At 39.5% G+C, this 16,906-nt stretch overlaps 1 protein-coding gene across 1 annotated transcript in view; it reads right to left on the bottom strand.

Moving 5' to 3' along the window:
• Positions 1-6,383: 6,383 nt before the first annotated feature.
• Positions 6,384-16,906, bottom strand: part of LOC141512457 (uncharacterized) — a 39,138-nt gene continuing 28,615 nt past the window's right edge. The window contains exon 6 of the mRNA XM_074221422.1: positions 6,384-16,852. Within this exon, the coding sequence (XP_074077523.1) occupies positions 15,995-16,852 (858 nt within the window). The 3' untranslated portion in view covers positions 6,384-15,994. The remainder of the gene's footprint in view (positions 16,853-16,906) is intronic.

Here is a 16,906-nt window from a genome sequence, read left to right as displayed (position 1 = left end):
CATGCAAGCCACCTGATCCCCACTGCCCTGCAAAAACCAAAAAAAGGGGAAAAAAGACCCAAAATAAAATAAAATAGTAATAATAGTAGGGGTGGCTGGGTGGCAGACAGAGCATTGGCCCTTGAGCCAGGAGCACCTGGGTCCAAATCTGGCCCCAGACACCCAAAGATCACCCTGCTATGTGGCCCCAGGCAGGCCATCCAGCCCCCCCTTGCCCTGAACCCTCCCCAAAATAATAATAACAAAAAATGTGCTTGAGTCTTTGTTCCAACACCAACAACTCTGTCATGGGTGGATCGCATTCTTTATGATTAAGTCCATCACAAAAGTTACTTCCATATTTTTCCACCGTTGCCATTGCTGATCGCAACTCCCTCCTTTCTTATTTCTCCACTACCATGTACTCTATTTTCTCTCTCCTTTCACACTGACTCTGCTGTAGGGTCGCTGAGTGGCACAGCAGACAGATCCCTGGTCCTGGGGCCAAGAAGCCCTGAGCCCCCATACCACCCCTTAGGTCCAGCATCCACCTGGCCCTATGGTCCCCAACAGGCCTTCTAATCCCAGCCCCTTGCAAGAAGTAAAAAAGAAAATCTGTTATATCTGACCACTCTCCCACCATGGTCCATCCTCTCCTCCTTTATTCACATCCCCACCCCTTCCCCCTGCTCCCCCCTCCTTCTTACTCCAGATGTCTATACCCCATTGAGTATATTTGCTGTTTCCTCTCCTAGCCATCTCTGATGAGAGCAAAGGTTCCCTCATTGCCCCTTGCCTCCCCCCTTCCATATCATTGCAATAGCTCATTGTAATAAAGAAAAAAACTTATTATATGAAATATCTTGACCTATTCCTCCTCTCCTTTTTCTTTCTCCCATTCCATTTCCCTTTTTTTCTATTGACTCCATTTTTACACCATATTTTATATTCGAATTCAGCTTTCTCCTGTGCTTCAACTATAAAAGCTCTCTCTACCTGCTCTATTAACTGAGAAGGTTCATATGAGTATTATCAGTATCATTTTTCTATACATGCAGTTCATCCTCATTAAGTCCCCCATATTTCCCCCTCTCCTCCAATCTCCATGCTTCATCTGAGTCCTGTATCTGAAGATCAAACCTTCTGTTCAGCTCTGGCCATTCCAAAAGGAACATTTGAAATTCCCCTGGTTCATTGAAAGTCCATCTTTTTCCCTGGAAGAGGACATTCAGCCTTGCTGGGTAGTTCATTCTTGGCTGCATTCTAAGCTCTTTTGCCTTCCGGTATATTATATTCCAAGCCCTACGAGCTTCCAATATAGTTGCTGCTAAATCCTGTATGATCCTGACTGCAGCTCCACGATATTTGAACTGTGTCCTTCTGGCTGCTTGTAATATTTTCTCTTTGACTTGGGAGTTCTGGAACTTGGATATAATATTCCTAGGGGTTGGTTTTTTGGGATCTCTTTCTTGGGGGGATCGGTGGATTCTCTTCATTTCTATTTTGCCCTCTGCTTCTAGAATATCAGGGCAATTTTCCTGTAGTAATTCTTTGAAAATGATGTCAAGGCTCTTTTCCTGGTCATGACTTTCAGGTATTCCAATAATTTCTAAATTATCTTTCCTAAGTCTGTTTTCCATATCAGTTGTTTTTTCAATGAGATATTTCACATTTTCTTCTAATTTTTCATTTTTTTGGTTTTGAAGTATTTATTCCTGATTTCTGGTAAATTCATCAATCTCCCTGAATTTTTTTCTTTGTCTGAAGGATTTGTTCTCCTCAGGGAGTTTTCTTATCTCTTTTTCTATCTGGCCAATTTTGCTTTTTAAAGTATTCTTCTCTCAATAACTTTTTGAACTGTTTTATCCATTTGACCTAAGCTGTTTTTTAGCATGCTATTTTCTTCAGCATTTTTTTGGATTTCCTTGACTAAGCTGCTGACTTCATTTTCATGTTTTTCCTGCATGTCTTTCCTGTCTTTTCCCAGTTTTTCTTCCAACTCCCTCATTTGATTTTCAAAGTCTTTTTTGAGCTCTATCATAGCCTGAGCCCAATTTCTGTTTTCCTTGGAGTCTTTAGATGCAGGAGCTTGTGCTTCCTCATCTTCAGACTGAGTATTTTGATCCTTCTTGGGCTCATATGCAAAATATTTCTCAATGGTGTTCACCTTGTTTCTCTGCTTGCTCATTTTCCCAGCCTAGGCCTGGTTTGGGGTGCTTCCTGAGCTTTTGGGACACTCCCACAAGGTTCTCAGTGTGTGAGGCTCTGTCCTCCCTCCTGGTCTGTGAATGACCATAAGCACAGCCCTCTGCCACAGGGCTGAGGTGGGGGGGGCCTGCTGTTCTATGGGGGGGCCTAGACTGCGATCAGGATCTGAATGTGGTCAGAGCCCCAGAGTCCTGTTCCAGGGGCAGAGGACAGAGCTCTGCAGTCTCTCTTCACTCCCCTCCCTCAGCTCAATGGGTTCATGCCCTGGGGGCTCCTGCTTACCAGCTCTGCCTGCTTCTGTTTCTGGGTCTAGGATGCTGAAAGACCAAGCTGCTGGCTGTGTGTCCTGAGGGCTGGGCTCCACGTGCTCACTCTGGCAGAGTTCCCCCCACTTTGTGCCTGGTGCCCCCCGGGGTGCAGCTCAGGAGACTCCCCCGCTGCTGTGAGCTGTGGCTCCCAGCACCCTGGGGCTGCCTCCGGGAGGCTGATGTTCTTTGGCTCTGGCGGGCCACCCCTCCGTTGGGCCGCCCCTGCGACCCTGGGGAGCAGAGCCTTTCTGCTCTTTTCCAGGTTACCTTGAGTAGGAGAACTGCCTCACTGGGTCCCTTTGTGGGTTCTGTCTCTCAAAAGTTTAGTTAGAGTCCTTAGTTTCAAGTTTTATCAGAGAGCGCCTAAGACTCAATCTCTTCTTGTCGCCATCTTGGCTCCACACGCCCCTAGATTGAAATATCTTGCTGTAGATAAAACTTCTGGATTTACTTGTAGAGGGAAGTCCATGCAGGATGGGTTTCATTAGATATTGCAAACTTCATCCTCTGTATAAAGCCCTGAAAATGGACTAGATTATTCTCCAAAATCCTAAGGTTTCTCATCACTCCCATAAAATATTCCATGGCATTCTTAGGTCAAAACATCTTCAGCCATTCCTCAGTAGTTGTTTAGTTACTTTGTCTCTTGTTGTTAACTGACACAAAGCCCTGGTAGAAATATTTTTTTGTCTTTTGAACATGTCTTTTTGTAGGAATTTCTTTAGGCTGCCTGGTGGCAGTGGATAGAGGGCTATCCCTGAATTGAGAAGACCTGAGTTCAAATTCCTTCTGTTACTTAATAGGTGAGTCACTCTAGGCAAATCATTTAACCTATTTGTGCCTCAGTTTCTATCTGTAGAATGGGGTTAATAATAGCCTTACTTTTTTTTTTTTTTTTTAGGTTTTTGCAAGGCAAATGGGGTTAAGTGGCTTGCCCAAGGCCACACGGCTAGGTAATTATTAAGTGTCTTGAGACTGGATTGGAACCCAGGTACTCCTGACTCCAAGGCCAGTGCTTTATCCACTACGCCACCTAGCCACCCCTATAGCCTTACTTTCAAGAGTACATGAGAGGTTCAGGTGAGACAATATTTTAAGTGCTTTCAAAATATTAAAACACTATTTAGGTGCAGCTAGGTGGCAAAGTGGATAGAGCACTGGTCCTAGAGTCAGTACCATCTGAGTTCAAATCTGGCCTCAGACACTTAATAATTACCTAGCTATGTGGCCTTGGGCAAGTCACTTAACCCCATTGCCTTGCAAAAAAAACCACCTAAAAAATCCTATGTAACTACTAGGTAGTATTATTTTTCCTAGGATCATAAACTTAAGTCAGAGCATTAACACGCATGGATAGTTTCATCCATTTAAAGTTAGGAGTTTTGGATTCAGGCATAAACTCAGATACTCCTTTGCTGTATAAGTCTGGGTGGATCTCTGTCTCAGTTTATATGCAAAATTAGGAGGTAGGACTCAGTCTCTTTGGTTCCTTCCAGCCCTAAATCTGAGTTATTAATCAAAAGTCCAATCATATTTTTATAATTTGTTTTAAGAAATTAGTTTTTTAATGAGAGCAACCTGTTGCAGTACTTATTTTCCCATAGTTTCCTATTTTCCTTCCAATTTGGACTGCATCAGTTTTATTGTGCAAAAGCTCTTTAATTTCATGTGCAGTGGACAAAAGGGAGTGTTGACCAGAGGCCATCAGATGATTTAATTTTAGGTGCATGCTTAGTTTTCTCCACAAGTACCAGTAATTCAGATGTTTGAGGGTATTTATCTAAGCAGATAAAAAGTGCTATATTGAGGTTGAAATGATTCCCCAACTGAATTGTCTTTTTTTTTCTTTAGGATTTTGCAAGGCAAATGGGGTTAAGTGGCTTGCCCAAGGCCACACAGCTAGGTAATTAGGTAATTATCAAGTGTCTGAGACCAGATTTGAACCTAGGTACTCCTGACTCCAGGGCTGGTACTTTATCCACTGGACCACCTAGCGGCCCCCTGAATTGTCTTAATCTAAATGTCACAGAACCTGATCACCAGCTTTATGATCACTCCTGGCAGAGTTGGGAGCTCTCCCAGCTTATCCAAAGCTTCATAGTGTTTCCACAAGGAAACTTCCTTTGATGTACTGTTCTTCCTAGCATTAAAAAAAATGAGATTCTTAAGACTCCCAAAAAGATGAAGCAAACACAACTGTGAGATAGTGAATGGCATCAATACAAGATCTCGCCAAGCCTCTAAATTTTATGAAATACCTCCACTGTCTAGAGAAGCTAAGAAATATTTCCTGGTTCACCTTTAGGTTGTTGAGAGTGGGAGATGACCAACAGGAATCCCTCAGGTTTTTAGTTGTTTCAGGAGACCCCTTGAGAGACCATGAGATGAATTCAACTAAGAAGTCAGGAGTCTTTTCCTTCTGTTCCAACTCACATCTCCAGACCTGGTGGCCAGTTAGTGGCTGAAGAGAAGCCTATGAGTTGCTTAAAATGATGTTTGGGCTACAAGTAAACTTGGGAGGATGCAATTCCCCCACCAACCCATGTTTTTTGTGACTGGATTCACAGTGCTGTCCTCATATAAGATAGGTGAGGCCGTCAGTGGATTCTGATCTGAATCTGTGGATTCTGGAAGCTCAGTTTATAAATCAATAGAGAGTAATTGATCTTAAATAAACAAAAAGTAAAATAAAAACAAATTAAAAAATAAAACCCCACAGGGGTGTTGCTGTTCTCAGTTTGGTCACAAGTCATCTCTAGAGATAACTGTACAACTTTATTCAGGATGATCAAACCTTGAATGAAAAAATATTCATTCAGAAAACTTGTACCATATGCTCCCTAGTACTGTGACTAAAGAACCGTGTAATGTTATTTCACTAGGCCCCTTAATTCTACCAAGGAAGAAAAACATTGATAGTAAAAACACTGAGACTTCCCTGCTATAAATAATAATTCCTTAACTCAAAAAAAAAAAAAGATTCAAGAGAGCCAGTGAAAGTGTTTACTTTTGTGTTCGCTTTTTTGTTTGGAAGTAAAAGTAAAATTTTCAAGTTAGAGGAATGCCAAAATAGTGCCTTCTCCAATTATTCCTGACTTTTGTGGGTCTTCCTCAGAGGCTGAATCCAATGATGAAAATATCTTTTAGGGGGTCATCTGCTAATTCTATTTGGGGAGATCTTTGGGGGATGAATTTCCTACCCAGATGAGCCATGAAATGTGCCCACCTTTATGTCTTTATGTCTTATTAATAACTACCAAATATACAAGTTGAAACTTTTCAGTACAAATAAATATACAACAAACACAAAACCACAAGCTCACTCCCTTTGGGGCATTTACCTTCTTGCACCGAAGATCTGACTCTCGTGAGCATCCACAGGGAGAGTCAGTCCACAAGCAGAGATTTCCTAACAGCAAACTCTCACTCTGGAAAATGTCCATAAAAAATAGGGGTGTGGTAGGACTTTGTTTTGATTTGCATTTTTCTAATCAAAGATGATTTTGAGCATTTTTTCATAGGACTATAGGGGACAGAGTTCTTTGAAAATTTACTGGAATTCAAAAGTTTTGAAAATGCTCATTAAATTGTTTTAATGTACTTGGGATGTATTTAATGAAACAAATAAAAATAATTTTTAAAATTGTTCCTTTGTCACTTTTTAAAGCCTCACCCAGTATTCCAAGAAGACAGCATGGCAGGATCAAATCTGAAACTTTAGCAGAAATAGTAGTCATGGAACTATCTGGTTCTGCTTAAAAATAGATTCAAGACAGATTACCAGTGTGATATACAAAGGAAAATGAGAATTAGCTAGTTCTTGCTTTATGTAACTTCGCACTGAGCAAACTGGAGTTTACATATGAAATTCTGAAAGAAATAGGCATTCCCCAGTACCCACCACTGCCAACTGCACTGGACATCACTGGGCTTTCTCCCTGGGCCTCTGCTTCTTCATCTAGCTGTGATGCTCCCTGGCCTCCTACTTACACCCCCCCACCCACACGCATGCACACACACACACACACACACACTTGCGTGAGCAAGTCAGAAGTTGCTAGATATTTTTAATAATTGTGCAATAGGTCAATATGAAGGCCAGGACAGATTTGAAAGTATGTTAAATTTTTGAGTACCTCGATGATGATGTTGGTCCTTCATTTTCAAAGAAGACTTTGACATCAGGGAGGTGATGCCATGACAGGCCCATGAATCAGATTTAAGTGAGGGGCTGTGCTAAATCTCCAGTCACACCTTCTTCTCCAGAGTCATCTGGCTCCATCAACCAGGTATGAATCAGGATGACTAGAGATGGTCCTGGATGTGAGGCAATTAGGGTTAAATAATTTGCCCAGGGCTAGTGTCAAATGTGAAGCTAGATTTGAACTCAGGTCCTCCTGACTCCTAGGTCAGTGCTGTATCCAACTGCCTATCACCTTGAGATAAAAGTTGCCATTGAAATGACACCAATTCAATTGAATGCTTTTCTGAATTAACTTCAATAGAAATATCACTTCATCTTTCTATCCATTTGACACTGATCAAACTCAGAGAGTAGTAATGCGTAATCCTGACCCAGTTATATTTAGTTCTAATTCTTATAGCTCCAAAACCTGTCTCCTTGATGCCAAATTTGAAGTGTATTCTACATTAAAGGGCTCACTATTCAGTGTCAAACATCCCAATCACCATTCTGGCAGAATGAAGCTGAAATTCTTTGAACCACATTACAGTGTTATTAGACTAGGAGAAATTCAAGGCTATATTTACAATTGCAGATGATACATAGAGTACCAATTTTCCCAAAAGTTTTTTGTTGCAAGCACCTCAGAACTCCTTCTTTCTACTGAGGTGCTGCCGAAGTTTTTCCTGGTAAGTCTTTCTGCTCAGTGGTTAGAGGGAATGAGTTCCAGAGCAATAGGAAGGAGGGACAAGGTGGGGGAAGTTCTTAGATGTGATTCACCTGATGGGTGGTGGTCCTGGTGGAATAAATGTCCTAGATTTTAGAGGTCTTCTGGGTCTAGGCCAGAAGGGGAGAAGGTGTCCAGGTGATAAAGGGTGGAACTTGGGGAGAAAAGATAGATCTTGGCCCTGGGTGTGACTGGAAGAAACAGCTCATCCTGAAGGCTAAATCTCCAGTCACACCTTAGGGGCTGAGCAGGGAGAGTCTTCTGGGGGGAAGGAGGCACCTCCCCAAGTGGGCTGCCTTGGAAAGGGGAGCTTTTGGAGCTGAGAGCATTTTATTCTGCCTTCTCTTGAGCTGCCATCTCTCTAACTTCCCTGGAACTGAGCTGCAGCTGGGATCTCCCTGCCTTCCCCAGGGGTGTAAGGGTTCCTGAGCTCTTCTCGGGTTACTTTCCACCTTTGATAATCACCTGAGCCACTTAATTCTCACCTGTGGTCCAAGAAGCTGTAACATGCACAACAGCCACACCCCAATCAATTGCTTTGGTAGGCTGGCTGAATCAGGTGGAGGATAACAGGGAGTCTCAAACTCATGGGTGATTTGGTGGGGGGGTGTCCACCTCAGCATGTGAAGTCTTCTACTGGTGGAATAAGATGAGAACACTTCATTCTAGTGTCAGTGAAGGCAGCTGAAGTGGATGCTGTGGAGTTCTTGGAGCTTGGTTAGACATTAAGGACATCAAAGATATCCACTACATATAGAGCCATCACCAGTTGTCTTGACTCTGTCTTGCTACTGGATCATGATAACTTTGGAAGGGAGAGTGAGGCCGATGATTTTGTGCCATATTATCTGCCTCATTTACCCAATTTATATGAATCAAAAGACCCGCACCATTTTACTATTCTTATCTCAAAATCCTGTGTCAAAGGCAAGTAATGAAGCAGCAGGTGTGAATATACAAGGAACTATAGTCACAATCTACATTCAGGCAGCCCAGGTCATAGGGTCTTATCACTGGAAGTATTGGGATTCAGCAGATCTTCTTGCAAGAGAACTCGGCAGGTATCATATCCAAATAGAAGCCCTGAAACAAGGCTGGCAAATGAAGACCAGTTTACATGCTAACCTCATTAGTGCCCAGGCTTTCACCATGATAAACCCTGATGAAATCAAGGAAAAATTTTATGAAGAACTGGAGACCCTTATCATCAACGTACTAAAAGAAGACAAATTTATAATTCTGGGTGACTTTAATGCTAGAGTAGGCTCAGATTACCAGACATGGCAGGGAATCCTTGGGAGGAATGGAGTTGGAACAGCAACAACAATGGTTACCTACTACTAAAGACTTGTGCATCTCATGACCTGATCATAAACATTGTCTTCCATTAACCTAAGTGCAATAAAACTTCCTGGATGTAGCAAACATTGGCATCTAATAGACTATTTGATTGTACAAATAAGAGACAAATAGGATGTGAGAGTGACAAAGGCAATGTATGGCACAGAGTGCCAGACTGGTTCTTTCCAAGCTAAGTATTCACATTCAACTGAAGCAACAGTCCCAAGGCAAAGTGACTAGCGGAAGAATTAATACCAAGAGATTAGAGTGCCTCTCTGAGTGGGAACAATTTGTTCCTAACTTGGAAGGAAAGCTGAGCCAACAGTTGCAATAGTGAAACAAAAAAAGAGTGGGCAGTTTGCAGATGATTGGTTACAACACTGCATTGACTCATCTGGGTCAGAACACTTGCAAACACCAAGATGTTTTAATGAAAATGATGGGGGAAATACAGAAGCTACTAAATTAAAAATGAGAACTCCATAGGTTTTACCAGCAGTATAGTTCCTCTTTTTCTGAGAAGGCAACATGTAATCATATGAAAAGTAAAGTACAAGTGAAACTTAGAGACTCTTGGCTCAATAAGAAGACAGATGGAAATCAGTTTTATGCAGCTAGTAACAATCCAAAGTGCTTTAATTATGCCTTGAAGGCTATTTATGGAAGGATATTTATGGCTATTTATGCCTATGGTGCATCTCAACTACTCAATTCTGATGGAACATTGATTAAAATGTGTCCAGGGACATGATCCCAGAGAGATGGGCTGAACACTTCCATAATATTCTTTTTTTTCAAATTTCATTTATTTAAGGCAATGGGTTAGTTGACTTGCCCAAGGTCACACAGCTAGGCAATTAAGTGACTGAAGCTGGATTTGAACTCAGGTCCCCACAATATTCTTAACCAACCAACATCAATCAATGCAGAAGCCATTATCTCTTTAACTCAAGTTGAATTCAATCTGTCCCAAGTTGAAGTTCCAGCTGAAGAAGAGGTTTTGAATGTCATTAGACTTCTTTCATGTGGCAAAGCATCTGGTGTTGATTCTATTCCAACTGAGATCAACAAGGTGGGGGGGCCATTGCTCATCCAAAAGTTGAATGAAATTTTCCAGGCTATATATGGCATGAAGAAGTTATTCCCCAAGAATTCAAGGATGCTTCTGTCCATATCTATAAAGGTAAAGGGAATAGATTGTCCTGTGACAATCACAGGGGTGTTTCTCTTTTATTCATTACTGGTAAGATTCTTACCAGGATGCATCTCGATAAGCTGATCCTTCACCTGGAAGATGGTCACCTCCCTGAGAGCCAGTGTGGCTTCAGAACTGGTCAAAAAACAGTTGATATGGTATTCGCTGCCTGACAACTCCAGGAGAAATGCCAGGAACAGAACAGAGGTAGAACTGACCAAAGCCTTTTGTACCATCAGTTGTGAAAGTTTGTGAAAAATGATGCTGCTGAAAGAAGTTCTTCAGCATTGTACATCAATTTCACGACGGCATGCTTGCCTGGGTTCTGGATAATGGACATTGCTCTCGAGATTCCATGGTCATCAATGGAGTAAAACAAGGATGTGTTCTTTTTCCCATGCTTTTTAGCATGTTTTCAGTCATATTATCAGACACCATCACTGAAGATGAACACGGCACTGACAGTAATTTCTTCAACTTGAGAAGGCTACAAGCCAAGACCAAAGTGGAGAGCATGTTGGTGCATGATCTTTTGTTTGCCGATGACTGTGCACTCACTGCAGCTTCTGAAGCTGAGATGCAGTAAGTTATGGACCAATTCTCTGTTTGTGCTCATTTTGGTCTAACAGGTAACACCAGGTGCTCCATCAGCCAGCACCACACCATTTATATGTGGAACCATTAGTTATAGCAAATGGAGATTTTTGAATATTGTAGATAAGTTCACTTACCTTGATAGTGTCCTTTCCAGACACTTGATAATTGATAATGAGGTTGACACACACACACACACTGCCAGACCTGGTTAGTATCTGGGAGCTCCAAAAGAAAGTAGGGAGAGAAGAGGTATGAGACTACTAAACTGGTCGTCTACAAGAGCCATTGTGCTGACCTCACTGCTATCCCTGTGAAACCTGGACAGTGTAGCAGCACCATGCCAGAAAACTTGAATCACTTCCATTTAAATTGTCTTAGGAAGATTCTGAAGGTCACCTGGAAGGAGAAGATACCAGATACTGAGGTCCTTTTTGAGCTAAATTGCTGAGCATTCCAACATTACTACAGGGAATGCAACTTATGACAGTTTGAGCACATTGTTAGAATGCCAAACATATGCTTGCCAAAAAAGACCATTTTATGGAGAACTCACACAGGGAAATTGCTCACAAAGGGGTCAGAAGTGATCTAGGACACCCTGAAGGTCTCAAGAACTTAGAATTGATTGTGCAGCATGAGACACTGGCTCAGGACCACTCAGCATGGCATGCCCTCATCAGCCAGGGTGCTTCAGTCTGTGAGCAAGGTAGAATAGAAGCAGCTCAAAGGAAACGTGAGATACCTAAGTTTAAATACCCCAGGTGTTCACATGGCCAATTTGTGCCTGTGTGGTAGAATGCTTATTGGTCTGATCAGTCACAGTCATGTTGTAATTCGTCTCAAACATAGTAACATCGTTTTTGGTCTTCTTTAACAAAGGACAAGAACTGACCAACCGCTGAGGAAGATCTTCCTCTTCTGTTTATATTCCCCATATTATTTACAATTTTTATGTAATGTACTGTAAAGGATCTCTGCGATATTTGTTTTTTCACATTGATTTATAATTTTGCTCTCCTAAGTGATGGTCTACTTTGCTAAATCATGTAAAGATGAAGGAATAATGAGGAAGGGACAATACCATACATCTCCACATTAGCTAAGGTTCCTTTTCAGAAAATATCATCAGTCTTTCAAATCAAATTTCTCCAAACATTCTGTTCAGTTCTATATTTTCTTTTTTATGTTTCTATGAGGATGGATACAGCTTTGGGAGAGAAATATTAATGTCTCCTACAGTTAGTGCATTATTTTGTAATTCAGCTAACTCTTTATAATTTAGATATGTTAATGACTTGGTGCATGTATGTTTACTAATGATAATTTTATTGTCTATGGTACCTTTAAGGCTAGTTTCCCTATTTAACTCCTTTATATTGTAAATTTTTTTCTTGCTTTATCTGACAAGATAATTACAATTTCAATTTTTTATAATCAAGTTTAAAGAGTAATTAATACAAATGCCATATTATTTATTCTAAATATCTGAGGAGAAAAAAGCATTCTTCCAGACTGCTTTTATGAGATGAATATGGTCTTAATTTCAAAAATTGAGGAGAGATGAAGCAGAGGATTAAACATAATTGTCACTAAACTTTTTAACAAATTTTTAAACTTACAAAAATTTAAACAAAACAAAGAGATAATAATAGACTCAAAAAAATATTCCCTATAAGTTTGGGTTTATACCATGGAATGCAAGGAGGCTTCAATATTAGAAAAACAATTAGTGCCGTCAATTACATTAGCAAAAAACAACCAAAACCACAGGATTCTATCAAAAGATAGAAAAAGTCATCAAACTATAGTGGTCATTTGTTTAACACGATAAAAAATATCAGAATCATTGATAGCCCATTTCTTAAAATGATCAACATAAATCCCCAAACCAAAGCTATTAACATATATGGTGAAATACTGAAAGTTAGGTGGCACAGTGGTTAGAGTAGTGGTCCTGGAGTCAGGAAAACTTCAGTTCGAATCTGGCCCCAGAGATACTTACTAGCTGGGTGGCTCTCGGCATGTCACTTGACTCTGTTTGCCTCCATGTCCTCATCTGTACATTGAGTTGGAGAAGGAAGTGGCAAACTACTCCAATATCTCTGCCAAAAAAACCCCAGATGGAGTCATTTAGAGTAGACATGAGTGAAAATGACTTAAAAAAGATGGTGCTGTGGCAGCTAGGAGGCACTGTGGATAAAATATTGGATCTAGAGTCAGGAAGCTTTAGTTCAAATCTGGCCTCAGACTTTCTTGGCTGTGTGACCTGGAAGACTTGCCTAATGCCTGTTTGCCTCAGTTTCCTCATCTGTAAAATGAAGGTCGTACACCATCTATTTACAAGTTGTCACTAGGATCAAAGAATATAATGATTGTAAAGTACTTAGCCCAGGAGGTTGGCATATTTTGTAACTGTTCACTGCTATTATGATTATCATGTACACCCTGCTCCCCACTATTTAACATTATCCTGAAAATACTAGTTATCTCTTCTACATTACAATTTTCTCCCAAGCAAAGGCTAGCAGATGACAAGAGAAAAAGTTTAGAAACTCAGAAATGCATAAAATATCTGTATAAGATTATATGATATCAACATATCTTATCTTTTAATACCATAATAATTCAGGGAAGGCAAAAAAAATTATGATTTTCCAGATCTCAGAGTGCCATACCCTTAACCCCACCCACACTCACATGATATGAAAGGGATACCCATAGATAAAGAAATTAGACCAGAGAAATAAATTAAGGGCACAAATGGGAAAGACAGAGCCAAAACAAAGAGAGGGTTAGAGGAGAGGGAGAGGGGGAAAGAAAGGTGGGGGGAGGGAGAGAGAGAATTATGATGATGATGATTTTCTTAGAAAACCCTAGAGAATCATTAAAGGACTAGGAGTAAAACTTCATTAAAGTAGATGAATGTAAAGAGCTACAAAAATGGGTAACTATTCTATATAGCATAAACAAAAACCAGAAGAAATGAAAGGTATATCTTCCCTAAAAACAACTACAAAATATCTAGGATTCTAGCTAAGACACAGCCAAGACATATAAATACAAAACACTGTACAGAAATAAAGGAAGACAATCCGATATTCATTGTTCATGATTGTTATGCCAATACAATACCTATTATAAATTTATTTACAGATTTAGTGTTATGCCAATTAAATCATCAAGGGATTATTTTATTTGTTGTTCTGTCATTTTAATTACATCCAACTCTACAAGACCCTTTTTGCAGTTTTCTTGGCAAAGATAGCCTGGAGTGGTTTGCCTCCTCCCTCTCCAGATCATTTTACAGATAAGCAACTAAAGCAAACTGGGTGAAGTGACTTATCCAGTGTCACATAGCTAATTAAGTGGAAGAGGTCAAATTTCAACTCAGGAAGAGCCTTTCTGACTCCAGACCCAGTGTCTGTCCACAGTGCCCATTAGCTGTTCCCAAAGGCTATGTATAGTCTAGTAATTTTTTTAGTATAATTTGAAATTCCTTTTCAAAATGGTTGGGTCGGTTCACAGGGCTACCAACTATGCTTTAGTGTGCCTTCTAACATTGGTTATTTTCATCTTGATTTCAGGTAAAATCCCAGTCATTTTTGCATGTTTCTAATTCTTAGTGATTTAGAACATGATTAATAGTTTGATTTAAAAAATCAGCCTGTTTATATCATTTGACCACAAATCTTCATGATTAGGGAATAGTTCTTGGTATTTTATAGTTTTGTCAATTTCCTACATTCCCTGGTCATTGGGCCTTTATAAGAGATAACTGCTATATAAAATTTGTTCAAATCATTCTCATCTTTTATAGTTTCATTTATGCATTTGCTTTTTGCAACAAAGATGTTTCCAATTCTACCATCTCCACTCTGCCTCTAAACTCAACCTTTTCTTGTATCAAAGAAAAGGAGTGAAGCAAATATAATTGATGCAGTGATCGCAACTCATTCATATGTCTATGTTCCCTCAGCTCCAAAAACAGTGACTATTTTTGTTTTTTGGTCACAATTATCAATTTTGTAAATGTTTTTTGAATTTGAATTTGTCTTGTGATGAAACAAATTAGGAATATGTTTTCATCTAGCCATTATGGTTTCAACTCCTTTTTTTGAAAACTAACTCTAACCCTCTGACTACTTTGTTTTAGTGTTATGCAGTTCTGTTAATTCCCTAGATATCATGTTTATCAGTGTTATTTTTTTCCCCTTAATGGGGGTGGGGGGGACATCACTTTTATGCAAAACCTTTTTAATTTTATGTAACTTAATAGTCTCTTGTCTTAAGTGATCACTGCAATCTGTTGTTTGGTCAAGAATTCTTCACTTATAGCTATAAAAAAAGATAATTTCTTTTTTCCTCCATTATTTTTAAAAATGTGACCATTTATCTTCACACATATCCATTTGTAATCTATTTTGGAATAAGTGGCAGATCTAAAGTTCATTTCTGCCAAATATTTCCAATTTTCTCCATTCTTATCAAATAAGGAATTCTTACCATAGAAATCTGTGTTCTTGGATTTAATGAATTTTAAGCTAATTCATTCAGATCTTTCTGTTCTTTTTGTGCAGGATTTATTAAAATATGGAATTCAAGTCCTATATTTCACCACTTTTTTTTTTTTCTAAGATGCTAATAGCTCTCAGATTGTCTCATCAACCATCATCCTCAAGGGCAACCACTATGCTTTCGTCTATAGAAACGTCAGTTGTTCTTCCAATTTGCCAATTTTCAATCATGTTCTAATATTCCTTTTTGCTCACTGAAATGTTTGTATTAAATCTCTGCTATTCTTTTTTGTTGTATCCACTGAAATTAAGAATTTCTACTTTCTATTCAGAATTCTTTCTTGTTCATCTCTTTCTAATTCTATTTGATGAGTTCCAGTATCAGTTCTAAAATTTTCAATTCTTTTCAAAAGCTTTTCTGTCACTTTGGGAATCTTTTTGTAGTTTCATTTTCATGCTTGGGAGTCTGGTTGGAATTACAGTATTATTCTCTTTTGGAGATCTCATAATTTTTTTTTACCTAATAATGTTACTTCATTATATTTGGAGGCTCTTTTTAGTCTGCTCAGTACCACATGCTGACTGCTATTTTTTTCCTGTAAGGTTTTCCTTGTAAGGATTTCTTTGGTCTCTATATTTCAGGGTTTTCTTTCATTTTTGGCAAATACATTACTCTTCTGAAGTGATGAAAGGGAATAAGAATGACTTAAAACCATTCATTTCTTTCCTATACTCCTTACATCTGTAGGGATTCCTTACAGAGTGATTTCAGTTGTGACAAAGCCAGAATGGTTTTCAACACTCATCCCATTATTAGGGTTTCTATCTGGGATGGATTTATTGAAATTCAATAAGATGTCATCCTTCAAACATAGGGCTTTCCCATATTCATTACATTAATGAATACTCCTCCAGGTTACATTTTTTATGTTGAGTAAGGGCTTAATTCCAACTGAAAGTTGATTCACATTCCTTAAATTCATGGGTTCTTTCTCCACTATGAATTCTTTTGTGATTATTAAGGGAAGAACAGTTGGTGAATGCCTTTCCACATTCTTTGCATTTATAAGGCTTCTCTCCACTGTGCATTCTCTGATGTTTGGTAAGATTTGAGCTGTTGCTGAAGGCCTTCCCACATTCTTTACATTCATAAGGCTTCTCTTCGGTGTGAATTCTCTGATGTCGAGTCAGGGAAGACATCTGTCTGAAGGCTTTGCCACAGTCTTTACAAGTGTAAGGCTTTTCTCCAGTGTGAATTCTATGATGTTGAGTAAATAATGAACTTTTTCTGAAGGCTTTGCCACATTCTAGACATTTATAAGGTTCCTCTCCAGTGTGAATTCTAATGTGTTCAGTAAGAGATGAGCTCCAATTGAAGGCCTTTCCACATTCCTTACATTGATAAGGTTTCTCTCCACTATGAATTCTTTCATGTTTAACAAGGGAGGACTGGTTAGTGAAAGCCTTCCCACATTCTTTACATTGATAAGGTTTTTCCCCAGTGTGAATTCTCTGGTGTTTAGTAAGATTTGATCTCTGAATGAAGGCTGTTCCACATTCCTCACATTCATAGGGTTTCTCTCCACTATGAGTTCTTTCATGTTTAATAAGGGAGGCCCTGTTGGTGAAGGCCTTCCCACATTCTTGACATTGATAAGGTTTTTCTCCAGTGTGAATTCTATTATGCTGAGTAAGGGATGAGCTCCAGTTGAAGGCCTTTCCACATTCCTTACATTGATAAGGTTTCTCTTTAGTGTGAACTCTCTGGTGTTGAGTAAGGGAAGAATTGCAGCTGAAAGCCTTTCCACATTCTTTACATTTATAAAGTTTCTCTCCAGTATGAAGTCTCTGGTG

This window comes from Macrotis lagotis, chromosome 1 (assembly GCF_037893015.1).
Source record: "Macrotis lagotis isolate mMagLag1 chromosome 1, bilby.v1.9.chrom.fasta, whole genome shotgun sequence".
NCBI lineage: Eukaryota > Metazoa > Chordata > Mammalia > Peramelemorphia > Peramelidae > Macrotis > Macrotis lagotis.
Note: the sequence above shows the minus strand (reverse complement) of the source record. Positions and strands in the feature narration are given on the sequence as shown.